At 36.0% G+C, this 22,757-nt stretch overlaps 1 protein-coding gene across 21 annotated transcripts in view; it reads right to left on the bottom strand.

The window, feature by feature from the left end:
- The window catches only part of AKAP6 (A-kinase anchoring protein 6), a 503,988-nt gene that overhangs the window by 44,803 nt on the left and 436,428 nt on the right, over positions 1-22,757 (bottom strand). For all 21 annotated transcript variants that reach the window (XM_070587794.1, XM_070587721.1, XM_070587757.1 and 18 more), the window contains one exon: positions 3,447-3,662. In XM_070587794.1, the coding sequence (XP_070443895.1) occupies positions 3,447-3,662 (216 nt within the window). The remainder of the gene's footprint in view (positions 1-3,446; positions 3,663-22,757) is intronic.

The following is a 22,757-nucleotide window of genomic DNA, read 5'->3' as shown; positions in this document are numbered from 1 at the left end:
CAAAAAAACAGCTTTTTGTTTCACTTTTTTCTCTATTGTTTTTCTGTTTTCAGTTTCAACAATTTCTGCTCTGATCTTTATTATTTCCTTACTTCTATGTACTTTGTACTTAATTTACCTTTCTTTTTCTTATTTTATAAGGTGATAGCTGAAATCATTATTTTGGCAGCACAAATTTTATTTTTTTCTGTTTATATTCAGTTCAAAATACCTTCTAATTTCTTTTTTTCATTTATTCTTTGCCCCATGAGTTGGATATAAGCATGCTATTTATCTTCCATATATTTGAGGATTTTCTGAATATATTTCTATTATTTATTTCTAAACTAATTCCACTGTAGTCAGAGAAAATACTTTGTGTGATATGAATCCTTTTAAATTTGAGACTTGTTCTGAGGCTCAGAAAAGAGTCAATTTTGATAGATGTTCTGCACTTGAAAAGAATGTATATTCTTCTGCTGTTGGATGGAGTGTTTTAAATGTCAGTTAGGTCAAGTGGATTTATGATCTGATTCAAGTCTTTCACATTTTACTGATTTCCTGTGTACTCATACTATCAATTATTGAGAAAACGTATTGGAACCTCTGCCCAAAATTGTGAATTCTTATCTTCTTGCAGTTGTATCAGTTTTTTATTCACGTATTTGTTAGTTCTATTATTAGAGCATAAACATTTAGTAACAGTGTGTCCTCTGGTTTGTCATCTTTATCATTAAGAAATGTCCTTCTTTATGTCTTATAATATTCTTTGCTCTGAAATAGAATTTGTTTAATATTAATATAGCCACTTCAACTCTCTTGATTGTATTAGCTTCATATACATTTTTCCATCCTTTTACTTTTAACTTATTTTGTCTTTATACTTAAAGTGGATTTATCATAGGTAACGTATAGTTCAATCTTGCTTTTTTATCCAATCTGACAACTACTGCCTTTTAATTGGGGTTTTTAGTCCATTTACATTTAACAAAATTATTGATGCATCTTGTTTAATCTTCTATCTTGTTTGTTTTCTATTTATTACATCTGTACTTTATTCTCATTTCTTTTCTCCATTGTGTGTGGTTGTTTTAAATAATTTCATTTCTTTTCCTTTGTTGGCCTATTAGTTATAGCTTCTTTTGTTTTGAAAGAGTTATAGGATACATTTTATCCTATCATGGTCTATCTTTAAGTGATACTATACCACCACATATAGCATAAGAACCATACAACAGTTAAGTTCCATTTCCTGGCCTTTGTGATAATGTTGTCATGTATTTTACTTCTACATGTGTTATAAATTCCACAATACATTGTTATTATCTTGCTTTAAACAATCTGTCATCATTTAAACAGTTTTAAATAATACAAAAAATATTTTATATTAACCCACATAGTAACCATTTCCAGTGCTTTTCATTTCTTTGTGCAGATTCAGGTTTCCATCTGATATCATTTTCCTTTTGCCTGAAGGATTTTGCTTAACATTTCTTATGGCATCGTTCTGCTGGTGATGATTTTTTTCAGCTTTTATGTCTAAAAACTATTTTTGTTTGCCTTTTTGAATAATATTTTCTCTGCGAATAGAATTCTGGGTTAGGTTATTTTCTTCCAACACTTTAAAGACGTTTCTCCACTGTCTTCTGACATGCAGTGCATGCATTCTTTTTTCTGAAAAAGAAGTCCGCTAAAACTCTCTCTTCTTATTCTGTAGATCCTGTGTCTTTTTTTCTCTATTATTTGATTAGTGCCACTCTCTACTCTTCTATCCCTTTCTCAACAGTGATTTTTATCCTTGTTTAGCACAGAGGACCCTATCTGCTACCTTCATCATTCCAAACAAGCTATACCTTCGGCAGCCAAAGAGGAGAGACTTTTCTCCATCTGCAATTTTTATCTACCTCTGTATAGTAGCTTGAACCTCTAAGAAGCAGTCAAGGCTTCAAAGCTAAGGCTTACCTTTACCCCAGAAGTAGGATAAAAATGTCTACATTTAGTCTGCAGAGATCTAGTCCAGCATCCCTGATCATATGATTTCAAATAAATCCCCAAGGAAACTCTTTTTGTCTCCTCCAAAGCAGATTGAACACTTCCAAAACGTCAGAGCTTCTCCAGATGCAGTTGGTTTATGTGTAAGTTTTATTATGGCCACTACCATGCTTCGAGGCTTCAAAATAGGAATAAACTATAACCTCCTCTGCCCTTCCAAACAGTCAAAAAAATAGACAAACAAAAAAACTCTCTAGCTAAACAGCTTCACAACAAACAGGTTATTTCAAGAAAAGACATCCAATTATATAGACTCTGATTACTCATAATAATTTGGAAGTCTTAAGAAATTTAACAACTTCAGCTCAAAACAATTAAACGGAACTGCTGAGGATAAAAATCACTCCCCAGACTCAACATAGCTACAGATGCAAAAAGAGCGAGAAGGCTTATTGATTCATTGTCCCTTCTGCTCGCAGTCCCCAATGCCAAACACATCAGATAGCAAATATTAAGGCTTTGTTACAACTGGAATTCACAGGAGAAGTCTGTTTTTCAGTTGCAAGATTATTAAATTTGATTTTTCCATTTTGAATCCTGAATTTTCTGATGACATATAACTGATAATATAAACATAGAAGAAAAACTTTCCACTCTATGAATGTATATACATATGTTTGTATTTCATTTATGTAAGTTAAGCATGAGAATTAAGCCTTCAACTAATAGCCATTGTCTTCAAGGTCATTTGGGGAATGCAATCTTTTTATCAATAAATCCTTTCCCTTAAGGATATCAAGGTTTTCTAAACAAATGCATATTCTATATTTTAATAAAACAACTCTAGTCACATATATTTCCTTCATCTTAGCAACAGCTTGAATTTACAATCAATTTGGAAAATCCTTACAAGGGATCTAGAGCCCTACCTTGAACATTGCATTTAAACTCTAAGAGGAAACTCAATAGTTATCAGCAAAACAACTCTATCAGAAGAAGCTCCAAGAAGGAACAATGGAGATTATTGTACAAATAAACAGTGTTAACTCATATTGAACAAGAAGGTAAACAGTACATTTTATTTCATTGCCTTATCTGCAGAGCATACACATTCCTCCATATGCTCTGAGAGTGGTAAGCGACCTTTTAGCAAAATCTTCACGGGCTATTGTATGATTAATGAATATCATTGGTGAAGGAATGACTAAAAGAATTAATGGCTTAATTTGGTAAATTTAAGAAAATCTCCCTGTGATTTTTTAAAAAGATAATGAGATACACTAAAATGCATCTTATTAGTAGGCAAATAAATCTCCATGTTATGACAAATGGAGTTTTATTTAGTGGTTGGAGAAAGCTTCATCCCTTTAGTTAGCAACCCCACTTGTAAGATGAACATATTTTTCAAGGCCTGAAAGAAATTTTTTCTGACAAAAATGAGAGACTATTATGTTTTAAAAAAGAAAAACACTCACAGACTCCTTTCCCATCTTCTTTTGTAGCCTTGTTTGCCACTGGACGGCTTGCATGACGATGGCTTCCCACCTTCTTTCAAGATTTACAATGATCAGCTGCATGGGCTGGTGGTCTGCGTTCAGATTGCAGGTCTCCCGGTCATCCAGAAGATGCTGGCATAATCGCAGGATGGAGGCCACTCCGCGACGTCGCTGCTTGATTTCACAACAGAGGGACTGCAACACAGAGAGAACCAACTCATGAGTGTTTCTCAGTCAGAGTTCCCTAAAACATGAAACTCCCTCTTCCACCATAATTTCAAACTGTAGCGATATGCTCAGCTATGAAAAATCAGACAAGAAGGGTTCTAGAGTCGCCTTTAGATTGGAGGCCTCATATAGATACCCAACTATCGCCAAAGAATGTAGCTGCATCCTATCCTTCTTCCCTTTTGCACTGATTTCTCCATTTAAAACATTGGGTCCCACATTGACACCTCGGTGCTTAACAATTTGTAACTTAATGAATAAATCATTTAGGTCATGTGAAGGCCAAACACGTTGACATACTTTGATTCAAGATCCCAAGAAACACAAAAGATAGAAAAGTCCTCCAAAAGGAAATGGAATTTTTCCAAATTTACTTCCAGATTCTTTGGAGCCAAAAGTTTAGTTTTCTGCTGCCTGGGAATAAGTTAAATAAGATTGCAAAGAAGTTTGATATATAACATCTATCCTTTGGAAAAAAACGAGAAGCAACATTTCTCTTTAGAAGCTTGATTAACAAAGCAATAATGTTCTGAAAACAGAAATTAGGATACTGGATTATTACTCCGCTATTTGTTGGTTGTGTTTCCTTTAATAGACATTCACACTATTTAAGAAGGATATGCATGCATCAAAATAGCATTTTGCCCCCAGAAGCATTTGTTTTGCTGCAGTGACCCTAAGCTGAACAATTCAAGCAAAATAGTGGGTACACATGTCTAAAAATATTATATCTTTTCCTTGCCTACGGATAGTGTGTAAGTGATATTCTAATTCACAGCCTTCAGGAGAAATGATGATTATATCCACAAACATCACTGAATTACTAATCTCCTTCTACTGCCACAATTGGACTATTCTAACAGTTAACAGATTGCCTATTAATCAACAAGGGTAAACAAGACAATGCAATTTCATTTAGTACGGGAGTTTTAATGCCTAAAAGTATTTGTGCTTAAAATGTTAATCTAGATAAAGCTTCATTAGAAGAAGTCTTAAAATGATTAAGTGTGGTTCATTGAAATGTGCGTGTAGGGGTAGTAGACCAGCAGGTGGACATTTCATACAGATGTTCCACTTACTGATATAATACATGCCAGAGCCATTTAAATGACCCTAACTCTGTAATAGCTGGAATTCTATTATTTCTGTAATGAGAGAACCCTGCACCTTTAATATTTCTGAATTTTAAATAAAGTGAATGACAAATTCCCAAACCTCTATTTATGGCAAAATATGACTAGGAATTTTATTATTCAATTTATACCAGTGCAGCATTTTTCGCTATGTTTCCTGAACTAATCCTTATTTATTTTCCTAGGGTTCCTTACTATTTTCCTATATAACAACTGGTATAGCCACAAGATCTGACAAATTTCTTTACTGATACCATTCCTTAGTGCAAGGCTGAATGAGGAGAAACCTCTAAACATTCAAAAATAAAACCTGAGGGGCTACTAAAGCCACAGGCATTGTTTCCATCTCTTTCTCCAATCCTGCTAACTGCCCCACCTCCACATGCATTCTCTGTCTGCCTCTCTCTCTCTCTGACACACACACACACACACACTCACGCACATACACACACCCCCTTCCATTTTCTCTCGCTCTAGAACATCTGTTGGACAAGTCAAACTATCAAGCCCACTTAATACCTGCCAATGTTGGCCCAATATTAAACACTTCAAGATAACAATATAACCAACTGAAACTAGTTCAAATGAGTTCTACGAATATGAATACTGAGGGTTTTTGTTTTTGTTTTGTTGTTAATTTGTTAAAAGTAAAGGCCCAGAAAAATCAAAAGAGATGTTTCCATGCCATAAAACTGGATCTTGCAAAACTCTCCTTGAAGTTAACTAGAATAATAACTTGGTTCCTCAAGCCGACAAAAAGTCCCAGTGTTTCTCAGCCAAATGAAAACTTGCCATGGCTGGCATTAAAGGTACGCCTGGAGTTAGCACGGCCACATTAGGTAAAGCTTACAAAGTATCCCAAATGGGCTTCATTCACCTCACAGGCGTTTTCAAGGTTCTGAAACAGGGCATGTGAGGTTGCAAGGGGAAATTTTTGTAAAGGTCGTTGGCTATAACTTTGTAAATATCTAGACTGCATCCAGTAGTTAAGTATCTAGATGATCCCCATCACATATCTTAACGTGAGTTAGTCTAGGTGGTTTGAAAATTGTGAAAGCTATTTTTAAAAACTGTTGACACTCAATATCTGATTTTTAGTTCTTCATAATTCTGCAATTTTTCTTTTTACTTTAAATATCCAAAGAACTTAGTCTACATTCTGGATTAATAATTTATCTTATATGCACACTGGGGAAATAACACTGCTTTAAAAAAGGAGGGGAAAGTTTGGATTTTTACATGTCCAACATATTTTTCAGTACTTTTTTTATATCTAGGAGATATAATTGATAAAATAACACTCTTCTACATAAATGGGTTTCCATGACAACCATTAAAATATACATATTTATTTCTGATTGCAAACACATGCTAAATAAAATCAATGCATTTGCTGGCAATGTTCTTAGAATCAGTAGTTTACATTATTTCCATGATAAACTATGCATTGAGAAATAAATGTTAAATATAACTACATAGGAACAAATGATTATCATGACTATTTTTGGCTTACATTTTCAGAGAAAAGTACTTTTAAACAGAAACCCAAGTTAAGCAATCTAAGTAAGGCAGAGAAATAAGGACAACTCATTCCTGCTTCTAAACCTCCTCAAATGCATATTGCACCTTCCACCTGCTAGGCACTGTTTCAGGCATGGAGGCTTCAAAAAGGAGCAAGACACTGTTCCTTTTCTCAAGGAGCTGAGACTCTACTAGAGGTGGACTATACAAATAAGTATGATGTCAAGAATAATGCACAGAGGGACATGCTAACAGAAGTTTATGGAAGTTGCTATTGGAGGAGTCAGTGAAATCTTCAGGGAAACTATGTGAGCCAAATGGTCCAAGTTCAGTGGTTGTGGTTATAAGTATAGAAGGTCCATAAGCAAGCAGCCTGGGGCAGAGGGAGTGCCTCGTGTGCTGGAGAGAAGAGAGACTGAAGCAGCTAGACAAAGGAAGAAAGGAGCGGAAAAGTTTGGTGTAGGAGAGGCATCTACTTTCATGCTTTTACATGTGGTTGTCCGGTTTTCCAAACATCATTTATTGAAGAGACTTTCTTTTCTCCATTGTATGTTCTTGCCTCCTTTGTTGAAATTAACTCAAAATGAATTAAAGACTTTGGTGTAAGACCTAAAACCATAACACTCCTAGAAGAAAAGACAGGCAATACACTCTTTGACATTGGTCTTAGCAATATCTTTTTGGATACGTCTCCTCAGGCAAGAAAAACAAAAGCAAAAATAAACAAAGGGACGACATCAAACTAAACAGCTTTTGCACAGCAAAGGACAACATCAACAAAACAAAAAGACAAGCTACCAATTGGGAGAAGACGTTCACATATTCAATAAGGGGTTAATAACCAAAATACATAAAGAACTCATACAACTCAACAACAAAATAACAAACAACTGGATTACAAATGGGCAAAGAATTTGAAGAGACATTTTTGCAAAGAAGATAAAATGATGGCCAACAGGCACATGAAAAGATGTTCAATATCACTAATTATTAGGGAAATGCAAATCAAGACCACAAAGAGATCTCAGCTCACTCCCATCAGAATGGCTATTAAAAAAAATAAGAAATAACAAGTGTTGGAGAGGATGTGGAGGAAAGAGAGCCCTCATACACTGCTGAGCATATAAATTGGTGCAGCCAGATGGAAAACAGTATGGAGATTCCTCAAAACCTAAGAATAGAACTACCACATGATCCAGCTATTCCACTTCTAGATGTTTATCCAAAGGATATAAAAACACTAATTCAAAAAGATATATGCACCCCTATGTTCATTGCAGCACTATTCACAACAGCCAAGACAACCTAAGTGCCCATCAAGGGACAAATGGAGGTATATATATATACACACAATGGAATACTCTTCAGCCATAAAAGAAAAGATGAAATCTTGCCATTTGCCACAACATACATGAACCTTGAGGGTATTATGCTAAATGACATGTCAGACAAAGAAAGACAAATACCATATGATTTCACTCACATGTGAAAGATAGAAAACAACAACAACAAACACAGATACATAGAAAAGCTCGGTGGGTACAGAGAGGAAGGAGGGTGGAGGGAGGGCAAAAGAGGTAAAGGGGGACATTCGTATGGTGATGGATGGAAACTAGACTTTTGGTGTAAACATGATGCAGTCCATACAGAACTGAACTATAATGAAGTACACCTGAAACTTATATAATGTTTTAAACCAATGTTACCTCAATAAATATATATATATATTTAAAATATTAAAAACAAGACAAATTTGGAATGCTTTTCAATATTGCCAGTTTTGAAGCATTTTCCTTGATATCTAATGAGATCACGTTGGTGCCCAATGGTAGTCATACTGCCTTCCCAGAAAAGTTTAAAGACAAGAAGAGGGAAAGGAAATTTAAAAAGACAGAAAAACAACTAATTATCAATATATTTAAGAAAAAGATTCCAGATGTTTTTGTACTTAGTTATCTTTAGTATTTGGTGATCTTTAGGCGATTTCTTCCTACAGCGCTCCCTCTGTTAATATGGAGCTCATTGTCTTAGCAGCACTTCAGAATCCAAGTGTTGGGATACAGTTTGGTGTGCTACTTTTAAATTTCTAATGACCTATTTTACATTTCTACTCAATTTCCTCATATTACTAAAAAGACAGATTTGCTAAAAATTGAGAAGTGTAGAAAAGTAAAACTCAAGATTTCTAAGTCTTTTTTTCCTTTACAATGATCAGATCTCCAACCCTCTAAACACATCTTTTTGGGCACATTTCAAGAGAGTTGTTAACAGGCGGAAGGTTTTTGTTTTACACTTATAAACTGTCAATCTGACTTTCAGTTCACCAATGGTGATGTAAGGAGTGTTTCTGGCTTATTTGGAGTTTTTTCTTTCTTCTTTCCTGACTTCCTCTGTCGACTTCTTTGATTGTTTAAACCACTCATATTATTGAACCAAATGTGTGATAACATCATTCTTAACATTGGCTTCAGTTTAACACCATTGAAGGTAAGATTTCCAATATTCATATTTTATTCTTCATTATATATTAAATATATGTATATATGCACACATGTTACATAGAATGATTATATCTACTTGTTTACCCATATTCTTGATATTAAACAGTAGTGTCATCTACTATCTCAAAAGGATACAAATAAGCTTACAATAAAAGAACTACAATTAGACCAAGAACCAAAATGCACAATAGGTAATATAAGAACCAAATAGAGAAAAGAGAGATGAGGATGAAAACAGTATTTAACAAATATCCAAACCAAGTATATGTTAAAAACAGAGAGAAACAATTAAATCTAGCTGAGAAACTCCAAAGCCATTTGTCTCCATATTTCTTATATAATTTTATTCAGCAGGCTAATGTAACATCATCAGGTAGGTCAATATGAACAAAGTGGTGGGACTTTAGGTGATCTGTCAAATAAAACACTATTTATGAAAAAATTCCATTTATAAAGTCGAACATGACTTTATCTTCTAGATTGATCAATTTTTTAACGATATCTATTGGATATGCCTTCTGTGTGGCGAGCACAAAAAAGAAGGTTCGATCTGCATATCTCATATACCTGCCTTCAATCCAGTTGGAGTGAGGAAACATACAGAGAGGGAGGGGAAAAGGGAAAAAGACACATGCGTTTCTCTGGTTTAAATAGTGTCAAGTGGATAGCCCCCATCTTCTTATCCCAAGGATTTCTGACACTTCTTCACGTATTTTTCTCTTGTTTTACAGTTTCTGCATTTTACCATTCTAATTTCCTGAGGTGGGCAATTGTCTTCTCTTAGTCTGCTACCTGTGACCAGATTTTCTACAGCAAATGTTCTCAGAGTGTGTTCCTTGGGCCAAGCAGCATTAGCATAACCTAAGAAGTTGTTGGAAATGCAAATTCTCTGGTGCCACTCCACATCTTCTGAAACCAGCAATTCTGAGGTGGGTCCCAACGAGCCATGATTTTACAAGACTTACAGTTGACCATAATGCATGCTAAAGTTTCAGAACACTGGTCTACAGGAAACAGAGGAACTCAGTTTTTCAGATAAGAGAATTAATCTAGTTGAATAGATTTCTTTTTAGAAGTATAAAATAGAAGTTACAAGTTCTGATTCTAAAGTCACACTCACAGCCAAGAGCCTAGGGACTATATCCACTGGTGATCAATTATTTTTTAATTGTTATCAAATGACTGAAGAAAAGAAATCAATCAATGAATAGATCTTTTTGACCAATGATATCTTTATAGTATCAGTATTTGCTTGATGATTTCCAGAATTTTCAATATAATTATTAAGAATGCTGATATATTAGGTTGGTTGAATACCATATTTGGGGATTTTACCCCTTTTGTTGTTTTTATCAACTAAGTCATTTAGTTATTAATGACTTCAACACAAAAGGCATTGTGCTAAATTAAATAGAAGCTTTGCTCTCAGAAAGCTTACATAGTAAAACAAACCCATGACAATTATTTAGAAGGTGCAAGGTATCGGATGTAGGTACTATTACTCTCTACAGCCATGGTCTAATAAGAACATACAGCACATGGGAAAAATGAGAGACTACACTGGTATCTCTAAGATTCTTCAGAAGATGCTTTTGTGTGTGTGTGTGTGAGGAAGATTGGCTCTGAGCTAACATCTGTTGCCAATCTTCCTCTATTTTATATCAGATGCTGCCACAGTGTGGCTTGATGAGTAGCAGTAGGTCTGTGCCTGGGATCCAAACCTGCAAACCCTGGGCCACTGGAGTGGAACATGCGAATGTAACTACTATACCACCAGGCCAGCCCCAGAAGATGCTTTTGATTGTTTAGTTTGGGATAATTATTTTGTGGCAAGGTTGGCAAAGATCACATTAATGATATTTTTTGTAGCAATAAATATTTATTAGATGTCAATTACGTACCAAACACCATGCTTTTCATTACAGACAAGATAATGTTTTTAGGATTATCATTGTGGATAAGAGGCACCTAATAAAATGTGATACCTATTCTTAAGCGCTTGTAATCTAGCTGTAAAGAGAAGACTCTGTCTCCTCAAAGTGAGAGAAATCAAGGAAAGGCAAAAGTTTTCAATAAGACCTAACCCATCAGGTTGTTGTAGGTTTTAAACGAGGTAACAGAGGTGAATGTACCTTGTGAATAGTGAGGCTATGATCCAAATGTAAGGAGAAATTGATACACATGCTAAATTATGGTCACTGACTTGGGGGATGAGAAAGACCATTACAAGCTGGAGTAGATAGATTAAGATTCATGAGACTAGAACTAGGCTGTGACGGCTGCTGAAGATCAAAAAAGTGGAAGGAAAGGAGGGCAGGCATTACGGTCGGGGGATTCACATAAGAAAAGGTCAAGAAATCACAACTTTTGTAACATTTTAAAACAGGATTGAAGTTTAAGTGGAATATGATAATAATCATAATTCAATTATCCATCCATCCATCCATCCATCCACAAGTACTTATTGAGTGCCTCTTACGTGCCAGGCGCTGTTCCCAGTGGTGGGGATACAACAGTGAGAACAAGATTTCTGCTTTCACGGAACTTACATTCAAATTTGTGGGGGGGAGGGGGTGAGAGGCTGGAAATAAAACATAAATAAATATACTAGAAAATATTAGATAGTGATAAGAGCTATAAAATAAAAAAGGTTGATATGATAGAAAGTGGTAGGAAAGTTACTTTCGACTGGATTGTGCATAAAGCTTCTCTGAGAAGGGGACATCATATAATAACAAGTTCAGGTATAGAAATAAAATACAACATATAATAACAAGGTCAGGTATAGAAATAAAATACAACTTAGCGTTCTGATGCCATAATAATTAAGACAAGATAATGTTTATAAAATCAAAGCGAACTTATGTCATAAAAAGGCTTATTTTATGATTTAGCATGGGGTATTAATGATTAAGTACTGAATGCTTATCAATCAAAACAAATGGAATTAAAAAGCTCTTGGTATAAGTAAGTTGGGAAAAAATAGTCTTTTCAACAAATGGTGCTGGGACAACCGGATACCTGCATGTGAAAGAATGAATTGGACTCCCACCTCACGCCATGTACAAAACTAACTCAAAATGCATCATGGACCTAAATGTAAGAGCTACGACTAAAAAATTTTAGGAGATAACATAGGAGTAATATTCATGACTCGGGATTAGGTAATGGGTTTTTAGGTATGATACCAAAAGTAGAAGTGATTTTTGACTTCTTAGGCAATGGTTTCTTAAGTATGACACCAAAAGTACAAGCAACTTTTGGACAACTTAATCAAAATTAAAAACTTTTGTTCTTCAAATGACACCATAAAAAAAGCAAAAAGACAAACCACAGAATGGGAAGAAATATCTGAAAATCATATATCTGATAAAGGACTTGTATCCAGATTATATAAAGAACTCTTAAAATCCAACAATACAAAGATAAGTAACTTTATTTTAAAAATGGGCACAGTATTCGAATAGACATTTCTCCAAAGAAGACATACAAATGGCCAATAAACACATGAAAAGATGTTCACCATGATTATCCATCAGGGGAATGCGAATCTAAACCACAATTAGATAACACTTCACCCCTACTAGGATGGCTAAAATAAAAAAAGGCAGAAATAACATTGGTGAGGACGTAGGGAAACTGGAACCCTCATACATTGCTGGTGGGATTGCAAAATGGTGTACTCACTTTGGAAAACAGTATGACACTTCCTCAAAAAGTTAAACGTAGAATGACCATATGATCCAGCAATTTCTCTCCTAGGTATATGCCCAAGAAAATTGAAAACATACGACCCCACAAAAACCTGTAGACAAATATTCAGAACCTCATTATTCATAATAGCCAAAAAGTGGAAACAACCCAAACATCCACCAGTGGACAAATGGATAAAAAATGCAGTACATCCACATAATGGAATATTATTTGGTAATAAAAAGGAATGAAGTGCTGATACATACCACAACATGGATGAACCTTGAAAACATTATGCTAAATGAAAGAAGCCAGACACAAAAGGTCACACATTGGATGATTCCATTTATATGAAATGTCCAGAATAGGCAAATGCATAGAAACAGAAAGCATATTAGTGGTTGCCAGGTGGAACTAGGGAGTGACTGCTAATGGGTAACGATTTTCTTTTAGAGGTGGTAAAAACATTCTGGCATTAGATTTTTTTTTTCCAGGAAGATTATCCCTCATCTAATCTGCTGCCAATCCTCCACTTTTTGTTGAGGAAGACTGGCCCTGAGCTAACATCTGTGCCCATCTTCCTCTACTTTATATGTGGGACGCCTACCACAGCATGGCTTGCCAAGTGATGCCATGTCCTCACCTGGAATCGGAACCGGCGAACCCGGGGCCGCCAAAGCAGAACGTGTGAACTTAACCACTGTCCCACTGGGCCGGCCCCCTGGCGTTAGATTTTATAGTATGTGAATTACATCTCAATAAAGATGTTAGTTTTTTTTAAATCTCTTGATAAGGCCAGGTATATATTATCAACCACATAACGGATGATATAATCAGGGAATTTACGATTTCTTTAGGGTGTATCATGACAACAGACCCTATGATATTACTAATTTCATCCAGTCATCATGGTTCTGCAAGCACGTGTCGATACACAGATTACTTACACATACAAATGCAAACTTAGAGCTTTTATTTATTTTTTTAAATTAATGGCTATAAAATTTCCTGGGATAGAGGCATAACTGCAAATCTGTAAATCTCAGTCAACAGATAAGACATTCTTCTATATGATAAAAATAATGCAGTGCCTTTTCTAATATAGCTGTCCTACTTCCAGAAATATCGTAGAACGTAAACAGAGAACTATACATAGACAAGCACGGTTCTGGAAAAAGAGTTGAAGAAAATGTGGAAGTTGAAGGATGTTAGTTAAGTCTAATTACTGCAGGAATTTATTGTGTCGTTGGTGTCAGTACCAAAATGAGAACTGACATATCCCATCTACTTTGTGTACTTTCCCAAAGATCATTCTCAGTTGACTATATATATCTGAACCAATACAAACTAAAAACAATGTTATGTTCTCTTCAAATATTTAATCAAGATTTACTTGAATGCAAAATAATAACCAACAATCGAGTCGTATTAATTGCTAGAGCACTATTCTTAGTATTTTCTTAGTTCTTATACTAACAAACATTTCTTTGTGTATATTTCTTTGCACGATGCATTTTTAGGTATTTATATGTATTAATTCATTTAATTAAGGACTATGAGATATGCATTATTGTCATCTACTTATTTTACAAATGAGGAAATAGAGACACAGAGAGGTTAAGTAATTGACCAGAGATAACACAGCCAATAAACAGCAAAGGTAGGATTTTAACCCATGCCACCTGAAGCGAGAGGCAATTCACAAAAACACCATGTTACACTGCCTTTCATAAGAGAGCTGAAGAAGCTTATAAGATTTCTACATTTCAGACTATCTGTGCCCCTGACTTCTAACTAGAAGTGGCCACAGCCATAACATTATTGTTGATAAGAGAGCCAACAACTTCTTCTGTACCCCTTTCAGGAGGCTATCTTATACCCATTCCTAGTCTGCAAATACGTTAGGAATTAGTTATCTATGCAATTCTTAAGCCCTGGGTGGTTATGATAGCAGAGATGGAAAAAAATACTAATTCATTCATTGAACAAATATTTATTGAACACCTATTATAGTGGGCACTGTTCTGAGTGTTAGAGACAAATCAAGTGAACAAAACAGACAAAACTTTGCGCTCTCAAGGGCCTCAGATTCTAGCAGACAGTGGGAGATAATCTATTTTCTGAGAAACTGTAAATTATATAAAAAATGAAGAAGAGATTGAACAAAAGTAAGAAACACTCATCAGGCAAATGACTATCGAAGTTTCCAGCAAGGGGTCAGCAGATCTTTTGGAACTGACAGCTCCATTCTTGAGCCAATTATGTGCTTACCTTCACTATACCTAGCATATAAATGTTGCAAATAAGAATGTCCATCCTGGAATTGTAAAGGAGTAATTCTTCAAAACAACAAAAAAATTAAAATACCTCAAGTAAGGTATGAATGATGACTTGCATATTTTAAAGAAAATATGGGCAAATGACATCTGCATATTTTAACTGATCCCAAACTTCAAAGACAACGTGAGCCAAGATAGGAGCTCGACTCAGTTGCAAACCCTGGGACTTAATCTATATTGAAGCTAAATATTCTATAAGCATGCAGCGAAGTGCAAAAAATAGCGATTGAAAAATGACATGATTAAATGGCACGACATGCAATCATTTGCTCTCAATTATATCAATGTATCTTCTTCATTTCTAGGAGTCAGGCAGAAATATTGTTTTTTAAATGCCTCTATTAAATTGGTCACCAATAATAAAATAGATGAGAGTCCTAATAAGCTCATTTACATAACATACATCATACACTACAAAACTATTCTCTCCAAACAGTTTTGCTCATAGATTTGTCTCCTGGTTGTCAAGAGTCTTTGCTACATTAGCAGATTTTAAAAGCATAATACTGTCTTCAGGACCATTTGTAGAAAAACGTTTTTGAAACTTTTCTAGTTAACCCTTGGCAGGATCCTTATTGCTAATTATGGAAAAGGTATTGATATAATATCTTGGCTGTCACATTTTATTATGGTGATGGTAGAAGCTGAATCTAGGTCTGACATTTTGGAAATACCGTCTAATTGCAAGTCAGAAACACAGAATGACAGTTTTAAGTAGATTATAACTTCTTTCAAAAATAGCAAACTGGTTTCTATAATGTAAAAGCTAGATTTTAAAAATAGCATTAAAGCCCCCTGAATTGGTTCACCAAGCACATCTTTATCGGCTCCTTGAAGAGAGTCTAAGATGTGTGCCAAAATAGTTTCAAAATTATACATGACAATATAAGTCTAGATTCTAACACTGAATGATTTTTTACAGCAATTTAAAAGCAAATATTTTCAGTGAATACTTTCATTTTTAAGAAAAATCATCTCCCCTCTGTTCATCTAGGCAGCAGGTAAGTGAGGTCCAAAGACCAGTCACCTTGACTTCTATGGCCTAGTTAGCCTGACCTTTGACCTAGAAAAAGATCTTACTTTTTCTTGCAATCTAGCATCCTCACCAACAAAGTTGAATCATTAAGGGCCACCAGGACTATTAATTAATGCTATAAATTCTTGGAGGCTCTTGGATGAATGGTGTCATCAAGGGAAAAGCTAATCATTCTTACAAAATTTACATTTATGTTTTAATTGTTTGTATCTTCATCTGTCGAAAAAAACATTAATTACATGTGAGAAGGAGTCTTTCTATTCTTCTTAACTATTTTTTAGCTGTGGACCAAAATATAATAACCATTCTAAAAATGCAGCCCCTCACTGTGTTATTCCATGAAAGCTGTTGTTATCCCCGTGTGTCATTCTCTAATTTCCCTGTGACCTTCCATACACTAGGTTAAGTACTTTTAAATATGTTTGTTTTTGAGAATCAAGCTCAGTGGTCATGTGCTTAGTTTGTACTCACATGTAATTAGTAATATGTTATATACATCCTTTTCTAAATTAAAAACACTATTAAAATTCCAGACATACAAAACAATATGAAGGTTAAGTTACTCTAAAGAAAACCGTAATAGCTTACAGATTGCTTGTATCATTACTAAAATGCTGGTATCTATTACAGAGTCTCCCTGGAATAAAGAATGCACTTTTGGCAATAATCTTTTAAAAACACGTCCATTATTGTTAAGATGCTAAACCAGTCTGCAATTATAGGAAGGTAACTTTTAGTAATAAGGGAGAAAGAGTGCTGGATATAAATGCAACTTAACCATTATCCTACAAAATACCTTTTCTTAAAATCCCACAATCACTCTTTTCATAAGCAGATAAGGCATTAATTGCCATTTATTTTTACATTATTATATTTTGAAATTTATTTACAATGCCCACTGTGCTTTTTATCTCTTATTGATTCCATGGGAATCATTTCAAAGTAATTCTGGGGAACGAATAAGGGTGATTTTCTTCTCTAGATTATCAGTCCATCCCAGCTACCTGAACTCATCTATGCTTTTAATGGATCTTGCATATTCACTAGCCAGGTCAAAGGAATATCCAGGACAGTCTTGAAGAAAGGAAGGAAAGAATTCTATATGACAAGGTACCCATTAGGCTAAATCGATGAAAGAAGGATGATAAAGACAACACCTGGAGAATGAAATAGAAGGAAAGCAAGAGAATACAGGAGCAAGGACGCCCCAAGAGGAACGCCCAGGGATAATATGGAACACACAGGAGACAATAAGTTATTGGACTAATTAGTTTCATGACTTGCTCAACTCTGCTACATGGTATTTTTCTAGCCCTCTTACCCATACACAGTTGGCTATTTTTCACCCCTCTTCTTTATCAAATCCTATTTTTCCAGACTTATCTCTGGCTACCTTATTCTTTATTTCCTATAAAGCCAGGCCTGGAACTTGTCACAAAGCTCACAGTGTTACTTGCAGTATAGCAGCTAGGAATTAGTATTTTAGGGAAGTATTCCTGTTACTCTAGAATCCTACAGATGGGAAAGAGATGAATTAAGAAAGTCCAGGGACACAACAAGAATGCAGGAAAAGAGTTAGGCTACGGAGAATAACACCACTAAAAAGGAAGAAAATTATACGAGAGACAAAAAGTCAACATTAGAAAGATCCTTCTGTTTATTCATTTACTCCTCCCCGACCTGGGAGACGCTGAGTTACACATAGCTCTATAAACTTCATCTTTCTGATTTTATTTTCATTGAATCTAAAATAAATAGGACATTTTCCTGTGAGGTTAGACCACTGGGAGTTTGCTTCTTAGCTCTTTCCTTTGCTTTTGTGGTGGAAGCCCAGGGCACTTCAACTCCTTTTCACCAGTTTTCAGTATTCCTAGACGCCCAGTCACACTAACCACTCTTGCAGGGTCGTTTAGAAGTTTAGCTAATATCTAACAGCAAAATACTCTTCAACTATTATATTCAGTAGGAGAGAGATATTGACTAAATATTAGCCAACTGGTAAATTGCTATAATGATTATTTAGCTCAAAGCAATATTCCGGAAACTTGTGAAAAGGAAATGGAATAAGAACTTCATTTTTTTAAACACTCCCATAGCTCAAACAAAGCAGAGATCCAAGAGAATTTTTTGAGAGCATTTTCTTGAATAAAACTAACTTTCTGGGGTCAGCCTGGGGGCATATTAGTTTAAGTTCATGCACTCCACTTCAGCAGCCTGGGGTTTGAGGCTTCAAATCCTGGGCATGGACCAACACACTACTCATCAAGCCATGCTGTGGTGGTGTCCCACATATAAAATGGAGGATGATTGGCATAGATGTTAGCTCAGGGAAATCTTCCTCAAGCAAAAAGAGGAAGATTGGCACAGATATTAGCTCAGAGCCAATCTCCCTCAAGCAAAAAGAGGAAGATTGGCAACAGATGTTAGCTCAGGGCCAATCTTCCACACCCTCCCTTCAAAAAAAGAAAAGCTAACTTTCCTTTTAGAGGAATATGTTTTTTTTTTTCTTCTGAGAAGAACCACCATGTCTCTCTCCTGCCTGCTCCTTAAAAGAAGACTGAATACATTGAGGGGTAGTCTTCTTGTTCATCCCACCTCATATTTTGGCAGCAAGGCAGAACATAAGTCATCTGAACATAAAGTGTTTAGTTGAACATTTGAGAAACAACTTGGATTGAGGGAAAAAAACATAATTTAGAGTCTTCTAGTTTGATAATAACTAGTGTATGATCCTATGTAAATCATGTAACTTTGAATATCTTTCAAATCAATTGTAAGTTGACTCAAATTCTCTGATGAACTTCGCGGGGTGATAGAATATTAATTTCATTTTGACTTTATCATTTCTGTTTATTTTCCTTTTCACTGGCCTGAACTGTGGGCAACTACTTTAACTGGACAAGTGTGTTGTTGGAATCATTTGCATGAACCAACCTTGCTTGGTCTCAGATTCTGCTCATGTCTTGGTCATGTTCTAACATCTTCCAAGTCTAATTCCAAATATCTTTATAGTGAGAACCACATGACTGAGCAAAGAACACAAGGTTGAAAATTTAACTTCCATTGTTGCTTTCGTGAAGCTTTGAAGTCTGTTGCACCAGTGTTTCATTGAGAGTTAGGACTGCATGGTTGAATGGATACCCATTGTCTCTCTTGCTGGTGGTCTTGGCTCACAGATAAAGGAGTGAATGGGTCTTGAAACATCCCTCTAATTCCTAAAAGTCATTTCTCCTGTCATTACTGAAGGGCAATGAAGAAGGCCATTTTGAGAAAAGGAGGAGAGAGTGAGGGGGGAAGGAGGAACATGGGTTACCACCTATGCTGTGCTTCTCAAAAGAGCTTCTAACACCAGCCCTGGCAATCTGTTTCTACACTTATCTTCGTGACATTAAATTCAAAGAAAGGAGAAAAATATCCTTGGGGAAGAGATTGTGATATTCTAAATGTACAGGGTATAAATTAGGATTTAAGCAACAGTTTAGAGCATCATTGAAATTAAGAGAGATAAGTTAGGCTATTTTTTTCCAGATGGGAATAATGATTTATGCCTCTGCCCTACCTTAGAGAGGTTTTGGGAGGATTAATGAGCTAATGTCTGTAAAGCTCTTTAAGCTCCTCATATGGAGGTGCAACATAAACACAAGGTTGAAAATGATAGCAAACTATATACAGAGTTGAACCCCTGAGAGTAAAGCCCCTGGAAATGAGAAGCTATTGCCAGGCAAGATGGTAAATCTCTGAGCTCCAATGTCAGAGGGGTCTTCATTTGTCATCCCATACATTTTTAATACTGTTTAAAATAGTACTTCATAGTATTAATAAGCAATTCTACATTTCCTATTAATCACAATGTCCCCTGTGATGATCATTTTTTGTTTCTATTCATCAACTGAGATCATCTTATCTCTTTTTTGTAGAGGAAAATTTGAGATGTAAAAATTGCAAAGACATCAATGATGACTCACATGAAATCATTGATTCAGTATTGCCTGGATTAGGATTCAAGAGATGTGAGCTGCCATCTGACTCTGGTTGTATGGTCCTGGGTGAGTCATTTAATTTATCAAAGACTTGGCTTTCTTTTCTTTGGAATAAAAAGATCGGGCTAGCTAAATGATCTCAGGTCCCATCTTATGATGAAATTACACAACCAGCTAAGCAGTTCTTGAGTATCTAGTGACTCTAAGGCATTGTCAATGGTACTGTGAAGGGCATGCAAAACAAATACAACTTCAGGATAGGTCTTACTTTTTAAAAGTTTATACTCTTAAAACACCAGTGAAATACTACCACACACCTAGTAGAATGGCCAAAATTTGGAACACTGACAGCACAAAATGCTTGTGATGTATGAAGAAACAGGACCTCTCACTCACTGCTGGTGGAATACAAAATGGTACTGGTTCTTTGGAAGATGGTTTGGTGGTTTCCTACAAAACTAAGCACACTCTTACCATATTATCCAGCAATCATGCTCCTTTGTATTTCCCCAGGTGCTGAAAACTTATGTCCACAGTAGAACATGCACATGGATGTTTATAGCAGTTTTATTCATAATTGCCCAAACTTGGAAGCAACCAAGATGTCCTTAGTAGGTGAAGAGATTGATAAATTATGGCACACCCAAACAATGGAATATTATTCAGTGCTAAAAAGAAATGAGTTATCAAGCCATGAAAAGACATGGAGGAATCTTAAATGCATGTTACTAAAAGAAAGAAGCCAATCTGAAAGGATACATGCTACATGATTCCAACCACACAACATTCTAGAAAAGGCAAAACTATGGCGGTTAAAAGATCAGTGGTTGCCAGGAGTTGTAGGAGGTGGTGGGGTGAGGAATGAACAGGCAGAGCACAGAGGATTTTGAGGGCAGTGAAAATACTTGGTATGATACCATAATGGTGGATATATGTCATTTTACATTTGCTCAAACTCATAAAATGTACAGCACCAAGAGTGAACTGTAATATAACTATGGACTTTGGGTGATTATTATGTGTCAACGTAGGTTCATCAGTTGTAAAAAATGTACCACTCTGGTGGGGGATGTTGGCAATGGGGGAGTTATGCATGTGTAGGGGCAGGGAGTGTATGGGAAATCTCTGTGCCTCCCCCTCCATTTTGCTGTGAACCTAAAACTGCTCTAAAACATAAAATTTTAACTTAAAAAAAAGTTTACACTCTAGTTTGTTGACAAGATACATAGACTCATGCCTACACATACTTGATAACATTTAAATAAGCATGCAAAACAACACAGGAATTTCTTCAATCACTTATCTCCAGGCCTCCATACGTGCACATACCACAGTCATGCATCATTTATCGAATGGGATATGTTCTGAGAAATGCACTGTTAGGTGATTTTGTCATTGTGCGAACATCATAATGTGTACTGAAGGGGAACAAAATTTGCCATCTCAAAATGAGTCTCTTTAACATGAAGATTATTTTAGGCTGATTATTTTTAAGAAACAAAAGACTTAAAAAGTTTTTCTTGTTATCTCCCCCTTAACTGCCTAAAAGAATTCAGAAGAAAAAAAACCTGTCTCAGGAAGGGAGCTATCACCTTAGGATAATATGACCTAGATGGGAGACAGAGAGGAACCTAGAAAAGCCTGTTTGTTGGGCTCCCTTCTGTGTTCTTCTGTTTCTGTGGGGCTAAACATGTATTTTCCAAAGGTTTGCTCCTTTTCACCTACCTGTGAACTGCTTTCCTGCTCTTTGAAGTCTCTGACTCTCTCCACTCCCAACCCCCAAAATCTTTTGTCTTTAGCTGAGGATGGTATTTAAGGTGAGGGCTTCAGCCATTTTGGCGAGTCACTTGGTTTTCCTGGGTTTCTTCCATGTATGCATATTATTAAATTTTTTTTTTCTGTTAATCTGCATCATGTCAATCTAATTTTTAGTCCAGCCAGAAGAACCTAGAAGGATAGAGGGAAATTTCTTCCTCCCCTACAGTACTTACACAAACTTAGATGATACAGTCTACTACACACCTAGGCTATATGCTACTAATCTTATGGGCCCACTGTCACATCTCCCCAGTGCACAGTACTTAACATAGGGGTTTGCTAAGAGACAGGTCTTGAATAAATTAAAAATATTTCTACCCACACTCCTAAAATAATTGGCTCCTCTTTTTAGGTACCAGAGATGCTCCATCCTCACACACATTCTATTACTTTCAATGCCTTTCACTGAAGATTCTCTTCCTCATTCCAGGGGGACTGTGAGCTGCTTCAGAGGCAACAGCATTCCAGGGAGAGAAGGGCTCTTGGTGGGAGTGAGGCCTGAGAAGTCCTCCTCCATTTTCCTCGCCCTACTGGCAAAGCAGTTCCCAAATCCTGTCCTCTCTAACCCTGAGGTCTTTCTTAAATCCAGCCTCCTTCCTCTACTGTAATCGCACTATTTCAAGCCCCGAGCATACACCACCTGAGTTACAGAAGAGCAACCTCCAAATAAGGCTTTCTCCTTCAAGGCTGACAGACACAGCTCTGCAAGCCCGCTCACCTGCTCTGGGACACTGATGACGCCCCTGATGAATGAGAAAACTTCATTCAACATGGATTGTTTCCAATTTCACCTGACATTAGCCACGCGAGTACCCCTATGCTTCAGTACCAATAGACGATTTGCTATCCCATGTATGTAGTCTACACTTTCTCATCCCTGAATTTTAGTAAAACTAAAGGAAATCTAAATTTTCCATTCCCTTTTTGTCTGGGCCTGAAATATTTGTACACCTATAGAATCTCTCATAGGACCGATCTCAACACTCAGTGCTTGAAAACAAAACCTCCCTCCTTAAGAATAAACAAACAGGGAAAAACCAA

The sequence above is a fragment of the Equus przewalskii genome, chromosome 1 (assembly GCF_037783145.1).
Source record: "Equus przewalskii isolate Varuska chromosome 1, EquPr2, whole genome shotgun sequence".
In the NCBI taxonomy this organism is placed as follows: Eukaryota; Metazoa; Chordata; class Mammalia; order Perissodactyla; family Equidae; genus Equus; species Equus przewalskii.
This window is presented reverse-complemented; position numbering and strand designations above follow the sequence as displayed.